This window comes from Cinclus cinclus, unplaced genomic scaffold (assembly GCF_963662255.1).
Source record: "Cinclus cinclus unplaced genomic scaffold, bCinCin1.1 SCAFFOLD_32, whole genome shotgun sequence".
NCBI lineage: Eukaryota > Metazoa > Chordata > Aves > Passeriformes > Cinclidae > Cinclus > Cinclus cinclus.
This window is the reverse complement of record NW_026912098.1, coordinates 667,567-689,285: the sequence shown is the minus strand read 5'-3', so window position 1 is coordinate 689,285 and position 21,719 is coordinate 667,567. Positions and strand designations below refer to the sequence as shown.

At 53.8% G+C, this 21,719-nt stretch overlaps 1 protein-coding gene across 1 annotated transcript; it reads right to left on the bottom strand.

Annotated features, from left to right (window-relative positions):
• Positions 1-5,800: 5,800 nt before the first annotated feature.
• LOC134057258 (serine/threonine-protein kinase pim-1-like) lies at positions 5,801-21,351 on the bottom strand. Its single transcript, XM_062514256.1, is given in 6 exon segments — positions 5,801-5,907; positions 6,164-6,343; positions 6,982-7,348; positions 7,544-7,594; positions 7,681-8,274; positions 21,229-21,351. Coding segments are annotated over 6 exon segments (1,422 nt in total).
• Positions 21,352-21,719: the final 368 nt, after the last annotated feature.

Below are 21,719 nucleotides of genomic sequence, written 5' to 3'. Positions count from 1 at the left end.
CACCTGCAAAAGAGAAGCCTCGGGAAGGCCACGGGCCACCAAGTCCCACGGCCTTGCCACGAGGTCACCTGCAGGAATAACGCCTCAGAAAAGCTCCGGGTCAGACACGAACGAGTGCGCTGTGTGGGGGCTCCTCACAGCACCGCTCCGGCGCGTCCTGTCCCGTCGCCTGCTCCGAGCACTGTGGTGTGGCTGTGTCACTGCCAGCTCCTATGTCAGCACAGGTCACAAAGGGTCCTTTGACACCGTGTCCCATTCCATGCCATGGTGACCGTGCTGCTCTGTGTCATAAAGGCCCTTGCACACACTGCCACCTGCCCTGGGGACACCCTCAGCCCACCCAAAGTGGCCCAGGTTGGAAGAAATCCCTCGCCCCAAGTGTTTAAGGCAGCCTGACAGGATGTTTATGAGCAGCTCTAACCACCAGCAAACACTGCCCTGCTCTGCGGGCTCAGGGCAGCAGAAGGAGCCCCCAGGGCTGCTGACACAGCCGTAGCTGGAAGGGCACGGGGCCTTCCAGAGAAGCTGGCACAGCCTCCTTGGGACACATCCCAACTGCTGGCCATCCTAAACCTGGGAGTCCAAAAGTTCCCTCTTGGTCAGACCTTGTGGCCTAAAGCTTCAGCTGCTTTAGCTCCTGGTGCTAAGCTGCTCATGCTGAATGTGACAACTCAGAGAGAAGAATACCGTTCATCCAAATCCTTCTGGGACACTGAGAGGGGAGGCTGTGCAAACAGGAGCATGGTTTGCTGTCACCTCTCTGCCCTTCATGCCCTTCAGCACTTGGGAAGCTCAGCCAAGCGCTTTGTCCAAGGGTGCAATGAAGCAGCTGTTCCTGCTCCCAGCTCTGGCTCTTTCCTGTCTCTGACCTTGACTGGTTTTGTCCCTCTTGCTGTGCCCTCTGTTCCCCCTGTGCTCAGTGGCTGCTCCCCAGGACTGTGGAACTGGCACAAATCAAGGGCTCCAGCCCCTCCTTTCTCTGCCCTTGCAGCTGCCTGGTCACAGCAGCCTTTTCCATCTGGAAGCTCCACATGGAGAGGGAGTCCCCACCTCTGTTCCCTGCACAACCTCCAGGAGCCCAGGGCTGCCATCTCCAGTCCCTGCTGGCACTGAGGGCTCCCAGGTGCCCCAGGCTGCTGTGACACCACTGCACACGGGAGGGAACAGTGCCAGGGGCTGTGCTCAAAGTCAGGTCCATGCGCTGCTGCTGCTGCTGCTGCTGTGGGTGTCGTTTGTCCAGCCGTGCCCCAGAGTCAGGGATCAGATGCAGGCACTGCTGCTGCTCCCTCGGGATCAGCCACAGTTTGGGTGTTGCTGTCAGTGCCAGCAGAAGCGGTGGCTGGAGCAGAGGGTGCTGACAGTGCCCCAAGCCCCGGGGCCAGAGGGGTCCCTGGGCTGGGGCTGGGAGCTGGGAGGGAGCTGCCCCTTGTTCTCCCTCTGCCCCACACAGAGCTGGGCCGGGCACAAGGGGGGCAGCCCAGCAAACAGGGAGCCTGCGAGTCCCTTCCAGCCCTGTCTGCTCAGAGCTTGGGCCTTGGAGCTGCAGGTGGACAAAGGCAGCTGCTCCTGGTCCCTCGCTGTGTCCCCGTGCTCAGCAGTGCTGCTCCATCAGTCTGTGCCCAGCAAGGGGGAAAAGCCTCAGCCCTGCAGGGCCAGGAGCTGCCGGGCTCTGCCTGAGCAGCTCAGCCAGCGGGAAGGAGCTGCTCCACACGGGAACCAGGAGCAAAGGACTGCAGCACCTCGTTCTTGGGCAGAGCCCCGATTCTCTGGGGGAATAGCAGAGCTGTTCTCATGCACTGCTGTGTCAGAGCTGCAGGTGCTGTGCCTGCAAACACAGGGCTTGAGATCTGCACAAGGATTCTGCAACTCGTGACTGGATCAGGATGTCACCAGTGCTAAACGCCAGTTTAGTCCAAAGCAACCACTTTACACCTCTGCTGCTCTCTGCTACATTTTTTCTTCAGAGTATCCAGACAAAAGTAAACAGAGGAGGAGCCTACATTTTCATTGTTTATCCGAAATGCATCTCATTTTGCTGTACATTCCTTTCTTAGGATGTGTTCTCTGTTTAAAAAAAGAATAAAGGGAAAAAATGAACAAACAAATAGTGAAGAAGAGGAGAAAAAACCACAATGTGTAGTAAAAAAATCTTCTGTAACTTTGGATTAATTGGTAACTGATCATTTTAAAAGACAACTAAATTATTTGCTTTGTGAAAGTTCTGATGACATGGATCCATCTTACTGACCTCACATAATTTTTTAAATGATTTTGGGATTTGATTGTAATATTAAGACATCTTAAATTGTGGTTGAAGAAAGAGGAAATTGAAAAATGGATTGTGTATGATTGTGTCTTGAGGGTAAAAAAACCTTGCAGTTTGAAACTTCACCCTAAAGTATTGAAAATTAAAGTTATAACTCCAAATGGATTGGGTGACAGCAGCTTTTCCTATAGGATGTGCAGCATCAGAAAGACTTCATCAGTGAGGTTGTGGGTGCTTTTATCTTTGTCCTGTGCCACTCTGGGATGTCATGAAATGGGGCTTCACCTGCCACCATCCACAGTCACCCTCTGACACTGCAGATCCTTGGACCTTGTGTCCCCAAAGCAGAGCTGGGAAAAAAATCCCCTGGCCACTGATTTACAAGGTGAGCTGTGCCAAAGTAAGAGCTCTGTGGGAAATCTCTGCCCATCCCTATCCTTTAAATATATCCATACAAGGGGGTGTGCATGGATGTGTCTGGTATAGAAAGGAAGGGGTGTGCAAGCAACGTGACTGACTTTTTCCCTCTCCGTGTTTACTCCATACCCATGGGTAAAAAGGCATTATGGAAACCCTGCAACAGTCAGACCCTTCTGTCCATGGGTACAGAGACATCCCAGAGCCCCTGGCACAGACAGACCCTTCTGTCCATGGATACAGAGACATCCCAGAGACCCTGGCACAGACAGACCCTTCTGTCCATGGGTACAGAGACATCCCAGAGCCCCTGGCACAGACAGACCCTTCTGTCCATGGATACAGAGACATCCCAGAACCCCAGGCACAGAGTAACCCTTCTGTCCAGGGATACAGAGACATCCCAGAGCCCCTGGCACAGACAGACCTTTCTGTCCATGGATACAGAGACATCCCAGAGCCCCTGGCACAGACAGACCCTTCTGTCCATGGATACAGAGACATCCCAGAGCCCCTGGTACAGACAGACCTTTCTGTCCATGGATACAGAGACATCCCAGAGCCCCTGGCACAGACAGACCCTTCTGTCCATGGGAGCACATTGGGGGTGGGTGGGCAGTGAGTCCTGGACAGGAGCCAGACCTGTGTCCAGCCCTGCCAGGCCCTGCCAAGGCTCAGTGCTGGCTCCTCTGGAATGGGAAAGCCCTTCAGCCTTGTCCCTGCCCAGAGGGGCAGTGCTGGCCTGGCAGCACAGGCTGTTTTCCCCACAGGCTGCACGAGATGAGAACACAACACTTGCAAACACTGAGTGCAAGCCACAGCTCTGGGTGCTCCCCATGCACCTCAGCCCTGGTTCCACTGTCTGACCCAAGCTTCAGGGGATGCAGTGGGAGCCCGGCTGGGCTCTGCCCTGGGGCCATCCTGCAGTGACAGCTCCAAACAGGGAGCATTCAGGTGCCACAGACAGCCAAGGCAGGGGTGGAGGGGAGCTGGTCCAGCCCAGACTGCACTGCTGTGTGCTGTGCTCTGGGGCTGGGGCTCCCTGCACAGGGGACTGCACTGCTGTGCCAGAGGACACAAGCTTCAGCTTCAGCCTAACTGAGCTGGGTGGGTGGGCTGGGAAGAGTGGGGAGGCTCAAGGGGATGCACAGAGTTCATCCTGCGGGAAGGACGAGGAGAAGGGAGTGGCAACTCAGCAGTGAGGAGAGCTGAGAGCAGGAGAGCAGCTCTGAAGGACACTAAAATCTCACTGGACCTCTGAGACATTGCTGCTCTTCAGCCAGTGAAAGAATGAGTCCCTAATCCTGGAACTCAGTCTTCCTCGTGCTGAGGGGCGTCAAGGAAGGCAACAATGTGATGGAGACTGTGATGGGCTGGGAATTCACTGGGGGAAAGGAGGGAGCACTTGTGAATTAAAAGGCAGGTGGGGGAGAGAACTGTTCAGAGAAGGACTGAGCTACAGCTTGAGCAGGCTGAAAAATATCATTTGGGGTCATCCCAGATTGATTTCATTTCAGAAGGTATTGAACAAATTTACTTTTTGGGGGTTGTCATGTTTTCCCTTGGAGGTGTACACTCTGCAAACTTGAGCTGCGTTGCTGAAATGCTCAAGCAAGTCTCTGCTGCAGGTCACTCCATTTCTCCTTTGGCTGATTCCAGCCTGGTGCTGAGCTGCAGCAGAGCCCTGGCAGAGCCCAGAGCAGCCTCAGCATCCACAGGGCCCGGCTGCAAGGAGGGAAACCAGAAATTGCCCGTCAGCTGAAGGCTCCTGTGCCCCTTGTCCCAGCTGCCACGGTGCCCAGGCCATGCTGGCCGTGCCCAGAGCAGTGCCCATCACTGCTGCCTTGGGCAGCAGAGCAGGAGGGCAGGACATGTGCCCAGCCTGCAGCCAGCCATGGCACATCCACCTCCTCAGCAGCTGCCACAGCAGGATGCTCCTGTGCTCGCTGCCATCTCCCAAAAGCTCTCATCCCACCGTGACAAGAAGATGGGGACCCACCTCATGCCATCGCTGCTGGAAGAAAAGCTGGTCCCAAGGGATGTCCTCAGCCTTCTCCAAGGGCACGGCCCATCCACGCCGCAGCTGGTCCCGAGCACTTCCTGATCCACACTGGAGCCCACCGGGAACACTTCCTTTAGAGAAAGAATCAACAAATTAATGAAAATAGATTACCGTCCAGAAGGGGAGAAAAGAAAAATGGTAAAAAATCTCATCTCTGTCAGGCGCTTGAGGAAGGCCCAACCCTAGATGCCAGGGAAAAACCCACCCACGGGTGAGAGAAGCCCATGCTTTCTCCCTTTTCCCCTGCACTGGCCCCACAAGTCATGGTGATCCCAAAGCAAGCAAGGGCAGTGGAGCAGCCCAAGCCCTTCCTTGCCTGCCAAGGAAAGCAGCCATGCCCAGTTCTGGAGTCCCACCTCACTCCCACCATGGGGCTTTGTTTGTGTCGTGCTGGCTGCCCCAGCCCGGGGCACGGTGGGTGCTGGGGGCTGTTGGCAGGGCCAGGAGCTGACTCCCATTTCGTACCCACCCCAGCCCATCCCCCCAGCCGTGCCAAAAAGCAGCTTGGCAGATGACAGAAGAATCAGTTTTATCCTCCCCAGCAAAGGGGGAACCTTTGCTTCTTGGCCAGGCTGTGCAATGCCCAAATCTGGGAGCATCCCCCTGGGTCTGGACTCATCTGTAAATTCACCGTGGAGCCAGGCTTTGAAGAAGGTGCCAGAATCCAAGTCCATCTTCAGCTTGCCAGTGGCCAGGTGGAGGAAGAGGTTGCCATCCTTGATGTCATCCTCACTGTCTCCCGCAGCAGCAGCCCCACCTGCTACAGCTTCTCCAGGGGCTCCTTCTCCTTCCCTGGGGTGAGACCAGGCTCTCAGTGTTCTGCCCAGGCCCCAGCTGTCAGTGAACCAGGACAAGCCAAAGCAGCTCAGATGGTGGCCACCAGTGCTGGGCAGAGCAGCTCAAGGGCTGTGTGTTCCCACCTGATGACCCCTGTGCAGTGACACAGGCAGGACAAAAAAGTCTGGGCTTCTTTGCTTCTGATTGCCAAGGCCTGTGTGCAACTGGAACTCACCAGAGCCCTGCATCCAAGTGTGCCTGTGGCTCTCTCCCTTCTTCTATGGCAGGTGAATTTGCTGCATCCAAGGGTCACAAAACAGGTCTTCTGACGAGGGCCTTTCCATGTGGAGCATGGATAAGCACCATCTGATCAGATCTTGGCCCTCTGGACAGAGAAACCAGAAACCACCGGTCAGTTGGAGGAGGCTCCAGTCTGCTTTGCCCCACTGTTCTCATGCTCAGGCTGTGCTGCATGTGCTCAGAGCTGGGCCTAAACCTTCCCATCAGTTCTTTGTTTTGGAGGAGAGCAGGAGAGCAGGACATGTGCCACCTCCTCAGCAGCAGCCAGAGCGGGATGCTCATGAGCCCACTGCTGTCTCCCAGCACTGGTATTCCCCCCGTGCCCAGAGATGAGGATTCACCTTGAGAGACCTGTTGTGGCAGCGAGAGCTGATGGTTCCAGCTGATGTTCTGGCCTCTCCTGAAAGGGTGCTCCCCACAGACCATCTGGTGCAGCAGGATGCCCAGGGACCAGAGGGTAGCTGGCTTGCCATAGTACCAGCCAAAGTGGGTCCATTCTGGGGGGCTGTAGGACGGTGTTCCTATGGAATACAGATGGAGTTCATCAGGGGGATGCTGCTGCTCCCAGAGCCTGGCCCCAGAATCCTTGGGCATGCTAGGGCTGCACCAGTGGCACATGGTGTGACCCCTTGCCTCTGGCCAGCACCTGGGACTTGTGTACAAACTTGGGGTTGGAAAAGGAGCCACTGGTGCTGGAAGAGTGCAGCAGAAGCCCTGGCAAGGCCTGACCATGACAAGGAAAAACCCACTCCGTGGTGGGGAAAATCCATGTCTTCATCCTCCTTGCCTGCATTGCCCCAAAAGACATTATGAGGACAAGGCAAGCAATGTGAGCACAGTAGTGCAAGCCCTTTCTCACCTGCCCACCAAAACAGCTGCTGCACAGGTTTGGACCCCCCACAACCCACTACCCCCACCCACGGGTGTTTTTGTCAGGCTGGCTGCCCCAGCGCCAGTCCTGGACACAGTGGCTGGCAAAAGCTGCCAGCAGGGCTGGAAGCTGGCCCCCCACCCACCCCAGTCAAAAGCAACTCAGATGAAGACTCAGTGCCATGACTGGCAGCAAAAAGGAGAGTCCCTGCTGCCACAGCCAGGCTGGGCCTTGAGATGTTGGGCCAGGAGATGCCGGGACCGGGAACACAGCCCTGTGTGGGCTCACCTGTAAAGTGAGTGTAGGCTGTGTCCTGCAGGTAGGTGCCACAGCCAAAGTCAATCAATTTTGCCTGCCCGGTGGCCAGGTCAAGCAGGATGTTCTCCGGTTTGATGTCCCTGTGCAGGACCCCACAGCTGGTGCAGTACTGCACGGCCTCCAGCACCTGGCTGAACAGCTCCTGTGCCACCTCCTCTGACAGGAACCCCTGTGACCAAATGAAATGACGGAGGTCCTGACACCACTCCGGGTGCTCCAGCACCATCAGGATGTCATTGGGGAACTCAAGCCACTCCAGCAGCTGGAGAACTCCAGGGAAGCCTGTGGACACCTTGTCCAGCAGCACGATCTCCACTGGTGCGCTGGTGCCATCGGGCTGCAGGAGGACCACGATGCCGTCAGCGGGGCTGATGCTGTGCCAGGACTGGGGAAGCCCTCCCCCAGCACGGGATGCTCTGCTGGCCCCACACCCGCTCTCCCTCCAGGCTCCTGGTGGCTTCCACCCTTCCGGGTCTCGACTCATCCCATCCCAGCATGCCCCGGCTTCTCCCGCTGGTCCCCGCTCACTCACCAGCTTGCCCCAGTGCTGGACATGGTTTCATGGCACCCTTTTGATGGCCACCTGCATGCCAAGGGCAGCAGCAGGCTGAGCTCCTCCTCGTCCTCCCTCCTCCTCCTCTTCTGCCTGCCACTGATCCCACCACTTACTGGGGCACTGTCCGAGAGCCGAGTCACCGCCCAAACGCTGCCAAAGCTTCCACACCCCAGCAGCAAACCGAGCTGGTACCGCTCCTTCGTGCCGTGCTGCGCCTCCCCTGCCAGCGAGACGCGGCTGTCAGCGCTCGGCCCGGGGCCAGACATGAGCCCTGAGCACCCCTCAGCCGCCCCGGGCCGGGCAGCCCCAGGTGTTCGCTCTTTGGAACGGGACAGCAGAGGCTCAGGGCCAGCGACCGCGCTGCCGAGCGGTGGAGCTCGGGCCTGGGAAACCGCAACACAGGCAGCAGGAGCAGCCGTGCCGTGTGTGTGCTCCACGGGCCCGGGAGGAGCCAGGACCAAGACCAGGACCGTGGCCAGGGCACACCTTGGGGCCAGGGCCAGGGGCCGGGGTTGGGGTCGGGGCCCATGTTGGGGCCGGGGCCGGGTCCGGGGCCGGTGTCGGGACAGGCGGAGCCAAAGGGAGGCGATGCCGCTCCACGCACTGATGTCCATCCAGCAGCACCACCGCCAGTACAGCCAGAGCCGGGTGGAGGTGAGACCGTGCCGGGATGGATGGGGATGGGGAAAGGGATGGGAAAGCCCCGCCTGGGGCCAGGGCAGCCCGAGTGTATGGCCGAGCTAGGAACTGGGAGATGGAGACTGGGAGAGGAGGGGGACCCAGGGAAAGAGAGACCGAGAGAGGCTGTGGGACTGTGGGAGAGGGAGAGGAGAGCCAGAGGGTCAACAAAATCGCTTCTGTCACTGCTGCTGCTGCTGCTGCTGCAACTGAAGCCCTGGGGCCGTTTGTCCCCATGTCTGTTTTTCCGTTGCCTTCTCGGCCTGTGCCAAGCCCTGCATACCCCGGTAGCAGTCCCTGAACATTTTCTTCCCATGATAAAAACATCTTTCAAGCACAGGCATTCATGGCCAAGACTGGAATTGTGCCTCCAAAATTCTGTATATATGCAAGGGTAGCTCCCAGACAAAAGCTGCCAGGACTATGTAGGTTACTTTGGCTTCCTGAGGGCCAGCTCTTATCTGCCTTTGAAACACTGGGGCTCCCTACTTTTCTTCCTCCAGAAAAGAACTTCTCGTCCTGATGCCCATGGACAAAATTGGCATTTGGCCTCCCAAATCCGGTCTATCCAAGGATATCTCCCAGACAAATGCTGCCAAGACAAACAGGTCTGGCTTGCCTTGGCCTCTGGTGACTGTCTCTCATCTTCCTTCAAAACCTTGGGTTCTGAGGTTTCTCTCCTATAGAAAGGAACCGTCCTTCTTGTCCAGGGGCCCATGGCCTCAAGCATGTGACCATTTGAGAGCGGTCAAAGGAGTGGACAAAGGAGTTCAGTGCTCAGTGGGCTGGAGACTGAGGACAGCAGAGGAGAGCCCTGGGAGGGATTGACAGGCAGTTTCAGAGGTGATGGATCTTTTGACAGAGAATATCCAGAGAAAGAAACAATTAATGCCAAGGGCAGTTGTGGAGGCCCAGACTGGAAACAAGGAGAAAGGAATTTCTCTCCTAGAGCACGGCTGAGGTGCAACACATCCCACAGGAGGAGTCTGGGCCAGCCCAAGGCACAGGAATGTGCAGCAGCTGAAAGGTTCTTCTGACTTGGACTCCTGGAAGGGTTTGTGCAATCTCCTCCTAGGCCCTGAGGTTCAAGGGCTCAGCACCAAATGCACCACGGCGCTCATTGGGACCAAGGAACTCCTGACAAACCACGGCTCTGCCTTGATTTCCCTCTGGTCTGGTGCAGTTCATCAGGAAGGTTTTCTGCTGCACTTCAGGAGAAATATCCATTCCGATTTTAAAGGGTATATTTCATTACTGCTCCTTTTAGAGCAGAGGTGACTGCAGCAATCTGTGGTTGATATTGATCCAGGGTCTCTCCTTGTCTTGGTTTGAAAGACAGGTGTTTGCCAAGGAAAGCAGAAGCTTCCCCTTGGACTGAAAAAAAATGTGATCCTTCCGATTATTATAATTTTGGAATTAAGACAGCTCTCAGGCAAAGATAGGGGGGTAGGAATAACAGTTCTTTACTGGTATATCTAACAAGACAAACAAGAACAACAACAGCTATGAAATTACCCACAAACAGAACAGTAACTCAGTCCCAGTGTTTTTTGGCTGCAGGCACCTTTTCCCTGAGCTGCAGTTCCTGGTGCTGGGGGCGGGCAGGTCCCACAGAGCCGCAGGAGGGCTGGGGGTGATGGCAGCGCTGTCCCTGGGGGAGAGAGAGATGGAGAGAGCTCTACGCTCACGGTGTGGGTCCTGGTGCTCAGCAGAGTGCTGGATGGTGGTAGTTCACAGCGAGAAGGCAGCAGGGCAGGGTCTGATATTTTTTTCCCGACGCTGGGATGGGACAGAGAGGCAGGAGGCAGATATCATCCTTCTCATCTGAACTCCGTGGGGAAAATGGGGACGAGGCCCAGCCTTCTGCTTCCTCTTCTGGCTGTTTGAATCTCGCGGGGCCTCCCCTCTTCCCTCCCCTCCCCTCCCTTCCCCCTTGTCACCAGGGCCCAGTCAACAGGTATCTTAGCATGACAATGGGGAAAATTCCACAGAGGGAAAAAAAAGAAAGAACTAACCCTCAACATTATCCACCCCGAATTTTCCCCTACCATCATGCCAAATCAAATTAAAAATCTTCAAATTATAGACATCCATACAGTTACAGACACAGGCACAGTATTGTAGGTAGTTCACCCTAAAACAAGGTCTCCTTGGGGTATGCATCGGGTCTTTCCATCCCTTTGCATCATCACCAGGTACAACCTGGCCCTTGAGCAAAAACCACCCCCTGAATTGGATTGTCTTTGCTGGAGGCAGAGTTCACCCAAACAGTTTTTCCTAGCATACCTCTCATATGCACCACTGGAACCTTGTCCCCATCTGGTGTTCTCAAGGGCTCAGACTGGGCAGGGCCTGCTCGATTAGTGGAACCTCGGGTGTTCACTAACCATGTGGCCTTTGGTAGATTAATTTCCCAGTTTTTGAAAGTCCCCCCACCCAGTGCCTTCAAGGTGGTTTTAAGCAGCCCATTGCACCGTTCCACTTTCCCAGCCGCTGGTGCGTGATAAGGAATGTGGTACACCCACTCGATGCCGTGTTCTCTGGCCCAGGTGTTTATGAGGCTGTTCTTGAAATGAGTCCCATTGTCTGACTCAATTCTCTCAGGGGTACCATGTCTCCAAAGGACTTGTTTTTCCAGGCCCAGGATGGTGTTGCGGGCAGTGGCATGAGGCACAGGGTAGGTCTCCAACCATCCAGTGGTGGCTTCCACCATGGTCAGCACGTAGCGCTTGCCTTGGCGTGTCTGAGGCAGGGTGATGTAGTCAATCTGCCAGGCCTCCCCATACTTCTATTTGGACCACCGCCCCCCATACCAGAGGGGCTTCACTCGCTTGGCTTGCTTGGTGGCAGCACACGTCTCACAGTCATGGATAACCTGGGAAATGCTGTCCATGGTGAGATCCACCCCTCGGTCTCGTGCCCACTTATAGGTAGCATCTCTGCCTTGGTGACCTGAGACATCCGTGGGCCCATCGAGCCAGGAAAAATTCTCCCTTGTGTTGCCAGTCTAAGTCTATCTGTGACACCTCTATCCTTGCAGCCTGATCTACTTGCTCATTGTGTTGGTGCTCCTCATTAGCCCGACTCTTGGGGACATGGGCATCTACATGACGGACCTTTACGGGTAGCTTCTCTACCCGAGTGGCAATGTCTTTCTACTCATCAGCAGCCCAGACTGGTTTTCCCCTACGTTGCCAGTTAGCTTTTTTCCATCTTTCCAGCCAGCCCCACAGAGCATTGGCTACCATCCATGAATCAGTGTAAAGGTAAAGCTTTGGCCACTTCTCTCTTTCAGCAATGTCCAGGGCCAGCTGAACGGCTTTGAGTTCAGCAAGTTGACTTGATCCACCTTCTCCTTCAGTAGCTTGTGCAACCTGTCGTGTGGGGCTCCATACGGCTGCTTTCCACTTCCAGTTCATCGCCACGATGCGACAGGAACCGTCAGTGAAAAGAGCGTAGCGAGTTTCATCTGCTGGCAGTTGGTTGTATGGCGGGGCTTCATCAGCCCGGGTCACTTGTTCTTGCTCCTCTTCATCGGCAAGACCAAAATTTTCACCTTCTGGCCAGTTTGTAATTATTTCCAAAATCCCAGGGCGATTTGGGTTTCCGATACGTGTGCGCTGTGTGATGAGGGCGATCCACTTGCTCCATGTGGCATCGGTGGCGTGGTGGGTAGAGGGGACCTTCCCTTTAAACATCCACCCCAGCACTGGTAGTCGGGGTGCCAGGAGGAGCTGTGCTTCTGTGCCAATCACCTCTGAGGCAGCTTGAACTCCTTCATAAGCAGCCAAGATCTCCTTCTCTGTTGGGGTGTAGTTGGCTTCAGACCCTCTGGAACTTCGGCTCTGGAATCCCAGAGGTCGGCCTCGGGTCTCACCAGGTACCTTCTGCCAAAGGCTCCAGGACAAGCCCTTGTTCCCGGCTGCAGAGTAGAGCACATTCTTCACCTCTGGTCCCGTCCTGACTGGGCCGAGGGCTACAGCATGAGCGATCTCCTGCTTGATCTGGGCAAAGGCTTGCTGCTGCTCAGGGCCCCAGTGGAATTCATTCTTCTTCCGGGTGACCAGGTAGAGAGGGCTCACGATCTGGCTGTACTCAGGAATGTGCATTCTCCAAAAGCCTATGGCACCTAGGAAAGCTTGTGTTTCCTTCTTGTTGGTTGGTGGAGACATCGCGGTGATCTTATTGATGACCTCAGTGGGGATTTGGCGCCGCCCGTCCTGCCACTTTACTCCCAGGAACTGGATCTCTCGGGCAGGACCTTTGACTTTGCTCCTCTTGATGGCAAAACCGACTCCCAGCAGAATCTGGATGATCTTCTCTCCTTTCTCAAATACTTCCATTGCCATGTTCCCCCACACAATGATGTCATTGATGTATTGCAGATGTTCTGGAGCTTCACCCTTTTCCAGTGCAGCCTGGATCAGTCCATGGCAGATGGTGGGGCTGTGTTTCCACCCCTGGGGCAGTCGGTTCCAGGTGTACTGCACGCCCCTCCAGGTGAAAGCAAACTGAGGCCTGCACTCTGCTGCCAGAGGAATGGAGAAAAATGCATTGGCAATGTCAATGGTGGCGTACCACTTTGCTGCCTTGGACTCCAGCTCGTACTGGAGTTCCAGCATGTCCGGCACGGCAGCGCTCAGCGGTGGAGTCACTTCATTCAATGCACGATAGTCCACAGTCAATCTCCATTCTCCATCAGACTTGCGCACAGGCCAGATGGGGCTGTTGAAGGGTGAGTGGGTTTTGCTGACCACCCCTTGGCCCTCCAGCTCACGGATCATCTTGTGGATGGGGATCACGGCATCTCCATTTGTCCTGTACTGCCGGTGGTGCACTGTGGAGGTGGCAATTGGCCTTTGCTGCTCCTTCACCTTCAGGAGTCCCACTGCAGATGGGCTCTCTGACAGTCCAAGCAAGGTGTTCAATTGTTGAATGTTTTCTGCCTCTACAGCAGCTATTCCAAAAGCCCACCTGAGTCCCTTTGGCTCTTTGTAATAGCCCTTCCTGAGGAAGTCTATGCCTAGAATACACGGTGCCTCTGGGCCAGCCACAATTGGATGCTTCTGCCACTCTTTCCCAGTCAGGCTCACCTCAGCCTCCAGCAAAGTCAATTCCTGTGATCCCCCTGTCACCCCAGCAATAGAAACAGGCTCTTCCCCCACATGTTCTGATGGTATTAGGGTGCACTGTGAACCAGTGTCAACTAATGCCCTATGTTTTTGTGGCTGTGATGTGCCAGGCCATCGGATCCACACCGTCCAAAAGACCTTTTTTTCCCGTGCCTCTCCCTGGCTAGAGGCAGGGCCCCTCTAGCACTGGTTATTATTTCCTTCCTGGGCATACATGTTGGAGGTTCCCTCAAGGGGATCGGACGAATCATCCTCCCTTTTGTAATACCCTGCATCTTGGTTATGGGAAGTTGAGGCTACCTTCACTTTAGTGGAGCTCCTTTGGTTAGTGTTTCCCTCCCTGAGTTGACGCACCCGTGCTGCCAGGGCAGAAGTGGGTTTCCCATCCCACCTCCTCATGTCTTCCCCATGGTCACGCAGAAAGAACCACAGGTCAGCTCGTGGGGTGTATCCTCTCTCCCTAGCTGGGGGACGTTGGGCTTTAACTCTGGGATCTGTGACTCGCACTGGTGCTGCATTGACCTTCCTCATCTCCTCCCTCACCCCTCTTATCTCCTCCTTGAACTCCTCTCTGAGTTCCCTAATCACGGCAGAGACCTGAGCCTGCATTGGGCCATTCATTATGCTCTCAAAATTTCTGAGCTTATCGGCAACAGAACCCACTGTCTCGTGGTTGGTGTCAGCATTAATGGCTGCAATGAATGTGGTGTATTGAGATGGCCCCAGGTGTGCCAGATTCCACAACATCTGCCCTGTGCACCTGACCTTGTTGGGGTCATTGTCATGTTGTCCACCCCTCCCAAAGTGTACTTCCAGTATTGCTACTTCTCTCAGCTGTTGGATCCCCTCCTCAGCGGTTTTCCAGCGCATTCTATGGTGGTGCTCCTGCATTCTCTCTCTATGGACAAACCTCTCTCTTACACTCATTAAAAGCCGCTCCCAGAGGGAAAGGGGGCCTCGTTCCCTTCGAATATGTGATCCACACCTGAGTCCTGGGTTAGGGGTCCCAAATTCCTTGCCTCAGTACCATCCAGCTGCACACCTGTACCCATAAGGTCCCAGACCCGCAGTAACCACGTTGTAAAAGCCTCACGGCCCCTTCGTACAACATCTTTACACAGATTACAGAGACTCTCGTATGACAGGGACTCCATGACGATCTCAACCTCTGGCTCCCCTGATGGTTGTGAGGGCCCTGCTTTCTGATCCTTATTATCCAGGTGCTTTGTTTTCACCTTAGACTTTCTAGTTTCCACGGGGGCAACTGCTGCTGGCTGTGAGTGCCCTTGCAGTTCAGCTGGAACCTGGTGAGATGTAACATTTGTGGGTTCCACTGCTGCACCATCAGGTTCTCCCTCTTTAAGGCAGAGGGAGAGTTTCTCAAGAGCTGGGGAAAGGTACTCCTTCAGCATTTGGCCCATCTCCTTCACTAGAAACCCCACCCACTCTGGATGGTTCCTTTCTGAGGTGAGCTCTGGGGCAGAGTCAGGCTCAGGGGCAACATCCTTAGTCTCTGGGGCAGGGGCAGGGTCAGGCTCTGGGGTAGAATCCCTATTTCTTGGGGGAAGTATCAGGGTTGTCATCCAAGTCAATCTCCCCTCATCTCGGAATGTTAAATAGAACAGGTTTACAAGGCCTATTAGCAATGTCAGCCACTGTATGATATCATTACTGCTTAGAAGAGATTTGAACCCCTCAAAAGCTGGTGGAGCAGACCCAAAAAACTGTGTAAGGGGTTGGGACAAAATTTTCCCTGGTGTCATATCCTCACAGTATGTGCCATTATTAAAGTAACCCCAAAAACATACAATTAGAGTGTGATAGCCCTGAATCCATGTGCCCACCTTCCAGAGGAAATTAAAAATCCATGAATTTCTCACGTTATCAGCCCACAAAAGGAACTGGATAATAGTTACAGCAGCCTGAGTTATAGGACCCATGTTCAGGTAAGGGATTGCAAATGGGAGAGATAAAGCTGTGGCCACATGAAGCCTAACCACGGTAAGCTGGACAACATGATGCCACCTAACACAAAAATGAGGTAACTCAAGAACTGTTATTCCTTTTTCACCCTTTCCTCTCAATGCCCTCGGGCCCCACATTGCGTGGCCAAAATCTGTCCTGGTTTGAAAGACAGGTGCTTGCTAAGGAAAGCAGAAGCTTCCCTTTGGAATGAAAAAAAAATGTGATCCTTCCTTCCTTGTGATTATTATAATTTTGGAATTAAGAGAGCTCTCAGGCAAAGATATGGGGGTAGGAATAACAGTTCTTTACTAGTATATCTAACACGACAAACAAGAACAACACCAGCTATGAAATTACCCACAAACAGAACAGTAACTCAGTCCCAGTGTTTTTTGGCTGCAGGCACCTTTTGCCTGAGCTGCAGTTCCCGGTGCTGGGGGCGGGCAGGTCCCGCAGAGCTGCAGGAGGGCTGGGGGTGATGGCAGCGCTGTCCCAGGGGGAGAGAGAGATGGAGAGAGCTCTCCACTCATGGTGTGGGTCCTGGTGCTCAGCAGAGTGCTGGATGGTGGGAGTTCACAGCGAGAAGACAGCCGGGCAGGGTCCAATAGTGGTTTCCCGATGCTGGGATGGCAGGGATTGGACACAGGCGGCAATCGTCCTTCTCGTCCGAACTCCGTGGGGAAAATGGGGCTGAGGCCCAGCCTTCTGCTTCCTCTTCTGGCTGTTTGAATCTCACGGGGTTTCCCGTTTCCCTCCCCTCCCCTCTCCCTCTTGTCACCAGGGCCCAGTCAACAGGTATCTTAGCATGACCATGGGGAAAATTCCACAGAGGGAAAAGGGAAAGAACCAACCCCCAACATGTATCTTTTTTTCAGCATCTTTAAAGCCAAGGAAATACAAACTAACAGGCCTTGTAGGACCACCAGGGCCTCATTGCCATATGTGTACTGACAGCCCTGAGATGGAGAACCCCCATTCCACCTGAAAAGAATCTGTAGAGTAAATAGGGCCCAGAGCTTGATAAGCTGTTACTTCAGATATCAGCAATTGCAGTGCTTCCTCCTGAGAAAGAGCCCAATCCCATTTCACCCCTTCCCTCAGCAAGTCATGAAGAGGCCTGGCAGTTTTTGAAAAATCAGGAATGGTTTTTCTCCAGAACACTAATAATGTCCAAATTTTATGGCTGCTGGCAGGAAAATGTGATTGTGAACCTGGTGTCTGCTGAGAGGGGGTTGTAGAGGGAGGAAAGGGAATGGGCCCAGAGTTAGTGGAACTGTGTTGGTCGCTTGGGTTCTCAAGAACTCTGTCTAGTGTGTCTACAGGGGTTATAGCTGCAATGGTGTTTTGAAGGAGAATTGCTGTAGAGTAATTGATTCTGGAAGACCACAAATCAAGGGGGTCATAATTTCAGGCATTACAGGTAATTGCATAGGTGATTCATAGACAACAGTTAATTTTCTTTCATGTATCATTTGCAAGCAGGCAGCTTTGTGAATGTCTGCTAAAAGTTGGTTGGGAGTTCCAGTTAAAGCTACAGGGTCTCCCCTTTCCAAGGGTTTAAATCCCCCTGCCCAACAGGATGCGTGCTGGGTTAGGGACCATGGGTTACGTCTGTCTCCTGTTGTAAAGAAAACCCCACGTCCCCAGTAGCCACCAGCTTCTTGTTCTGATTATTTAATCTGATCTACCCCAGTGAGTGACACTCAGAATACATATTAAGTGTCAGATTGATGGGAGAACATATCCTATCAATCACATTTTCTAAATTATACCAATTATTTTGTGCCCATTCTTCCTCTCCTTGAGGGGGTCTGGCACTTTATATAGCCAATAAAGAAAAAAATGCAGCTATATTTGTTGCACTGGAATTTTCAGTCATTTTTTCAAGGGGCAAGTAAAAATCACTACAGGGAGGTATATCACTTAAGTTATACTCACAGACACACATACACACACACACACATTCACACACAAACAAACACATACACACAGTTTTTCTCTGTGTTCTCCTTCACTTCCCTCTGTGGGTGAAGAGACCAAAGCTGCTTGGGAGGCACTACCTTCAGTACAAATCTCTGGTTGTCTCTTTGCTACTCCAAGCAGTCAAAAACACAATAAAAACAACAGAACAGTCCTGTCTTTTGCACCAAGAGATCTTCAGTGAAATTCTACAGACTGGGCCCTCAAACGAGTGTGGGGGTGTTTTTCACCTAGGCGTGTGCAGTTTGTGGGAAATCTGAACTTGCCCCCCTTGCTTTCTAGACAAGCTCACCCCTTTGGAGGTGGCCAGCTAGGTGTGGCTGGAGCAAGACGTCCTTCCCCTATTACAGACTGCACACAACCTGCCCCCCTTCTGTCTGTCAGAATCCTGTCCGTGATGCCAATTTAATATCGTGATCTGCCAGTACCGGTGGGGGATCGTGATGGCTCGTTTTGATCTCGAGGTATAAAAGACACAGCGGGGGGACAATAGTATGTTCCAATATAGCATTTTATTTGATGCTAACAATTCAGTTATCTGATAGAGGGGAGAGTTTAAGGAAACAAAGAGATAGAGAAAAGAGGGGAAATGAGAAGAAGGGAAATAGCTACCAACGATGGGACGGCGTCCTCGTGGTTTTCAGCCAATAGATGGGTCTTCCTTCCGTGGGGAGATCTCAAGAGGCTTCTCCAAAGAGTCACCTTTTTATAGTCTTTTCTCAAAGTGAGTGATGTCTGGCCAAGAGGGAGGCAGATTTATGGACCATTGTGTGCTCAGAGAAGCAGGTGCCGACATGTCTGGGCTATTGTCTGCTCGAGAGCACTGTACCATGATGGATCAGCACAGCATGCACAGCACACCTGCAAACAGTTATTTGGTAAACATCTACCTTGGCCGGGCCAGAAGTCCAGTTCAAAGCCAACCAGGCCAGAAAACTCCTGTGTGGAGCGAGTGGGGTTCACTGGGGTCTTCTTGTGACTGTCATGAGGCAAATGAGGGAAACTTCGGACTGTCTCTTCCAGGAGTGTGTCTGTTTGCAGTGGGGAAAGTTAGGAATATTAGAGTACTTAAAAAAAAGGAAAAAGCAGACTGGAACCTCCTCCAACTGACCGGTGGTTTCTGGTTTCTCTGTCCAGAGGGCCAAGATCTGATCAGATGGTGCTTATCCATGCTCCACATGGAAAGGCCCTCGTCAGAAGACCTGTTTTGTGCCCCTTGGATGCAGCAAATTCACCTGCCATAGAAGAAGGGAGAGAGCCTCAGGCACACTTGGATGCAGGGCTCTGGTAAGTTCCAGTTGCACACAGGCCTTGGCAATCAGAAGCAAAGAAGCCCAGACTTTTTTGTCCTGCCTGTGTCACTGCACAGGGGTCATCAGGTGGGAACACACAGCCCTTGAGCTGCTCTGCCCAGCACTGCTGGCCACCATCTGAGCTGCTTTGGCTTGTCCTGGTTCACTGACAGCTGGGCCCTGGGCAGAACACTGAGAGCCTGGTCTCACCCCAGGGAAGGAGAAGGAGCCCCTGGAGAAGCTGTAGCAGGTGGGGCTGCTGCTGCTGGAGACAGTGAGGATGACATCAAGGATGGCAGCCTCTTCCTCCACCTGGCCACTGGCAAGCTGAAGATGGACTTGGATTCTGGCACCTTCTTCAAAGCCAGGCTCCACGGCGAATTTACAGATGAGTCCAGACCCAGGGGGATGCTCCCAGATTTGGGCATTGCACAGCCTGGCCAGGAAGCAAAGGTTCCCCCTTTGCTGGGGAGGATAAAACTGATTCTTCTGTCATCTGCCAAGCTGCTTTTTGGCACGGCCGGGGGGATGGGCTGGGGTGGGTACGAAATGGGAGTCAGCTCCTGGCCCTGCCAACAGCCCCCAGCACCCACCGTGCCCCGGGCTGGGGCAGCCAGCACGACACAAACAAAGCCCCATGGTGGGAGTGAGGTGGGACTCCAGAACTGGGCATGGCTGCTTTCCTGTGCAGGCAAGGAAGGGCTTGGGCTGCTCCACTGCCCTTGCTTGCTTTGGGATCACCATGACTTGTGGGGCCAGTGCAGGGGAAAAGGGAGAAAGCATGGGCTTCTCTCACCCGTGGGTGGGTTTTTCCCTGGCATCTAGGGTTGGGCCTTCCTCAAGCGCCTGACAGAGATGAGATTTTTTACCATTTTTCTTTTCTCCCCTTCTGGACGGTAATCTATTTTCATTAATTTGTTGATTCTTTCTCTAAAGGAAGTGTTCCAGGTGGGCTCCAGTGTGGATCAGGAAGTGCTCGGGACCAGCTGCGGCGTGGATGGGCCGTGCCCTTGGAGAAGGCTGAGGACATCCCTTGGGACCAGCTTTTCTTCCAGCAGCGATGGCATGAGGTGGGTCCCCATCTTCTTGTCACGGTGGGATGAGAGCTTTTGGGAGATGGCAGCGAGCACAGGAGCATCCTGCTGTGGCAGCTGCTGAGGAGGTGGATGTGCCATGGCTGGCTGCAGGCTGGGCACATGTCCTGCCCTCCTGCTCTGCTGCCCAAGGCAGCAGTGATGGGCACTGCTCTGGGCACGGCCAGCACGGCCTGGGCACCGTGGCAGCTGGGACAAGGGGCACAGGAGCCTTCAGCTGACGGGCAATTTCTGGTTTCTCTCCTTGCAGCCGGGCCCTGTGGATGCTGAGGCTGCTCTGGGCTCTGCCAGGGCTCTGCTGCAGCTCAGCACCAGGCTGGAATCAGCCAAAGGAGAAATGGAGTGACCTGCAGCAGAGACTTGCTTGAGCATTTCAGCAACGCAGCTCAAGTTTGCAGAGTGTACACCTCCAAGGGAAAACATGACACCGCCCAAAAAGTAAATTTGTTCAATACCTTCTGAAATGAAATCAATCTGGGATGACCCCAAATGATATTTTTCAGCCTGCTCAAGCTGTAGCTCAGTCCTTCTCTGAACAGTTCTCTCCCCCACCTGCCTTTTACTTCACAGGTTTGGGGCAGAGAGTGGAACCAGGGCTGAGGTGCATGGGGAGCACCCAGAGCTGTGGCTTGCACTCAGTGTTTGCAAGTGTTGTGTTCTCATCTCCTGCAGCCTGTGGGGAAAACAGCCTGTGCTGCCAGGCCAGCACTGCCCCTCTGGGCAGGGACAAGGCTGAAGGGCTTTCCCATTCCAGAGGAGCCAGCACTGAGCCTTGGCAGGGCCTGGCAGGGCTGGACACAGGTCTGGCTCCTGTCCAGGACTCACTGCCCACCCACCCCCAATGTGCTCCCATGGACAGAAGGGTCTGACTGTGCCATGGGCTCTGGGATGTCTCTGTATTCATGGACAGAAAGGTCTGTCTGTACCAGGGGCTCTGGGATGTCTCTGTATCCATGGACAGAAGGGTCTGACTGTGCCAGGGGCTCTGGGATGTCTCTGTATCCATGGACAGAAGGGTCTGTCTGCGCAAGGGGCTCTGGGATGTCTCTGTATCCATGGACAGAAGGGTCTGTCTGTGCCAGGGGCTCTGGGATGTCTCTGTATCCATGGACAGAAGGGTCTGTCTGTGCCAGGGGCTCTGGGATGTCTCTGTATCCATGGACAGAAGGGTCTGTCTGTGCCAGGGGCTCTGGGATGTCTCTGTACTCATGGACAGAAGGGTCTGTCTGTGCCAGGGGCTCTGGGATGTCTCTGTATCCATGGACAGAAGGGTCTGACTGTGCCAGGGGCTCTGGGATGTCTCTGTATCCATGGACAGAAAGGTCTGACTGTGTCAGGCTATCCATATTGTCTTTGTACCTGTGGGACCAACATGGAGAGTGAAAGTGTCAGTCACATTGCTTGCACACTCCTTGCTTTCTATACCATACACATCCATGCACACCCCCATGTATGGATATATTAAAAGGATATGGATGCACAGACATTTCCCACAGAGCTCTAACTGTGGCATAACTCACCTTGTAAGGCAGGGGACAGGGGATTTGTTCCACAGCTTTGTGAGTAGGTGTCCAAGAGCTGAAGGCAGCAGCATTTGGGAGCAGTTTCAGGATTTCTAGGCAGGAAGTGGAGCTGACAACCATCTGCGTAAATCACTGGATTCACTGCTGGGATGGGCTGCTATTAATTGAGGAATATGGCACAATGGAGACATGAGACTTGGAAAAATCCCAACTGTGGTAGATTTGTGCCAAGGGGGTGGCAGTAGAAACACTTTGTGTCTGCTTTGGGGACACAAGGTCCAAGGATCTGCAGTGTCAGAGGGCAACTGTGGCTGGTGGCAGGTCAAGTCCCGTTTCATGACATCCCAGAGTGGAACAGGACAAAGATAAAAGCACCCACAACCTCACTGATGAAGTCTTTCTGATGCTGCACATCCTATAGGAAAAGCTGCTGTCACCCAATCCATTTGGAGTTATCACATTAATTTTCAATACTTGAGGTTACAGTT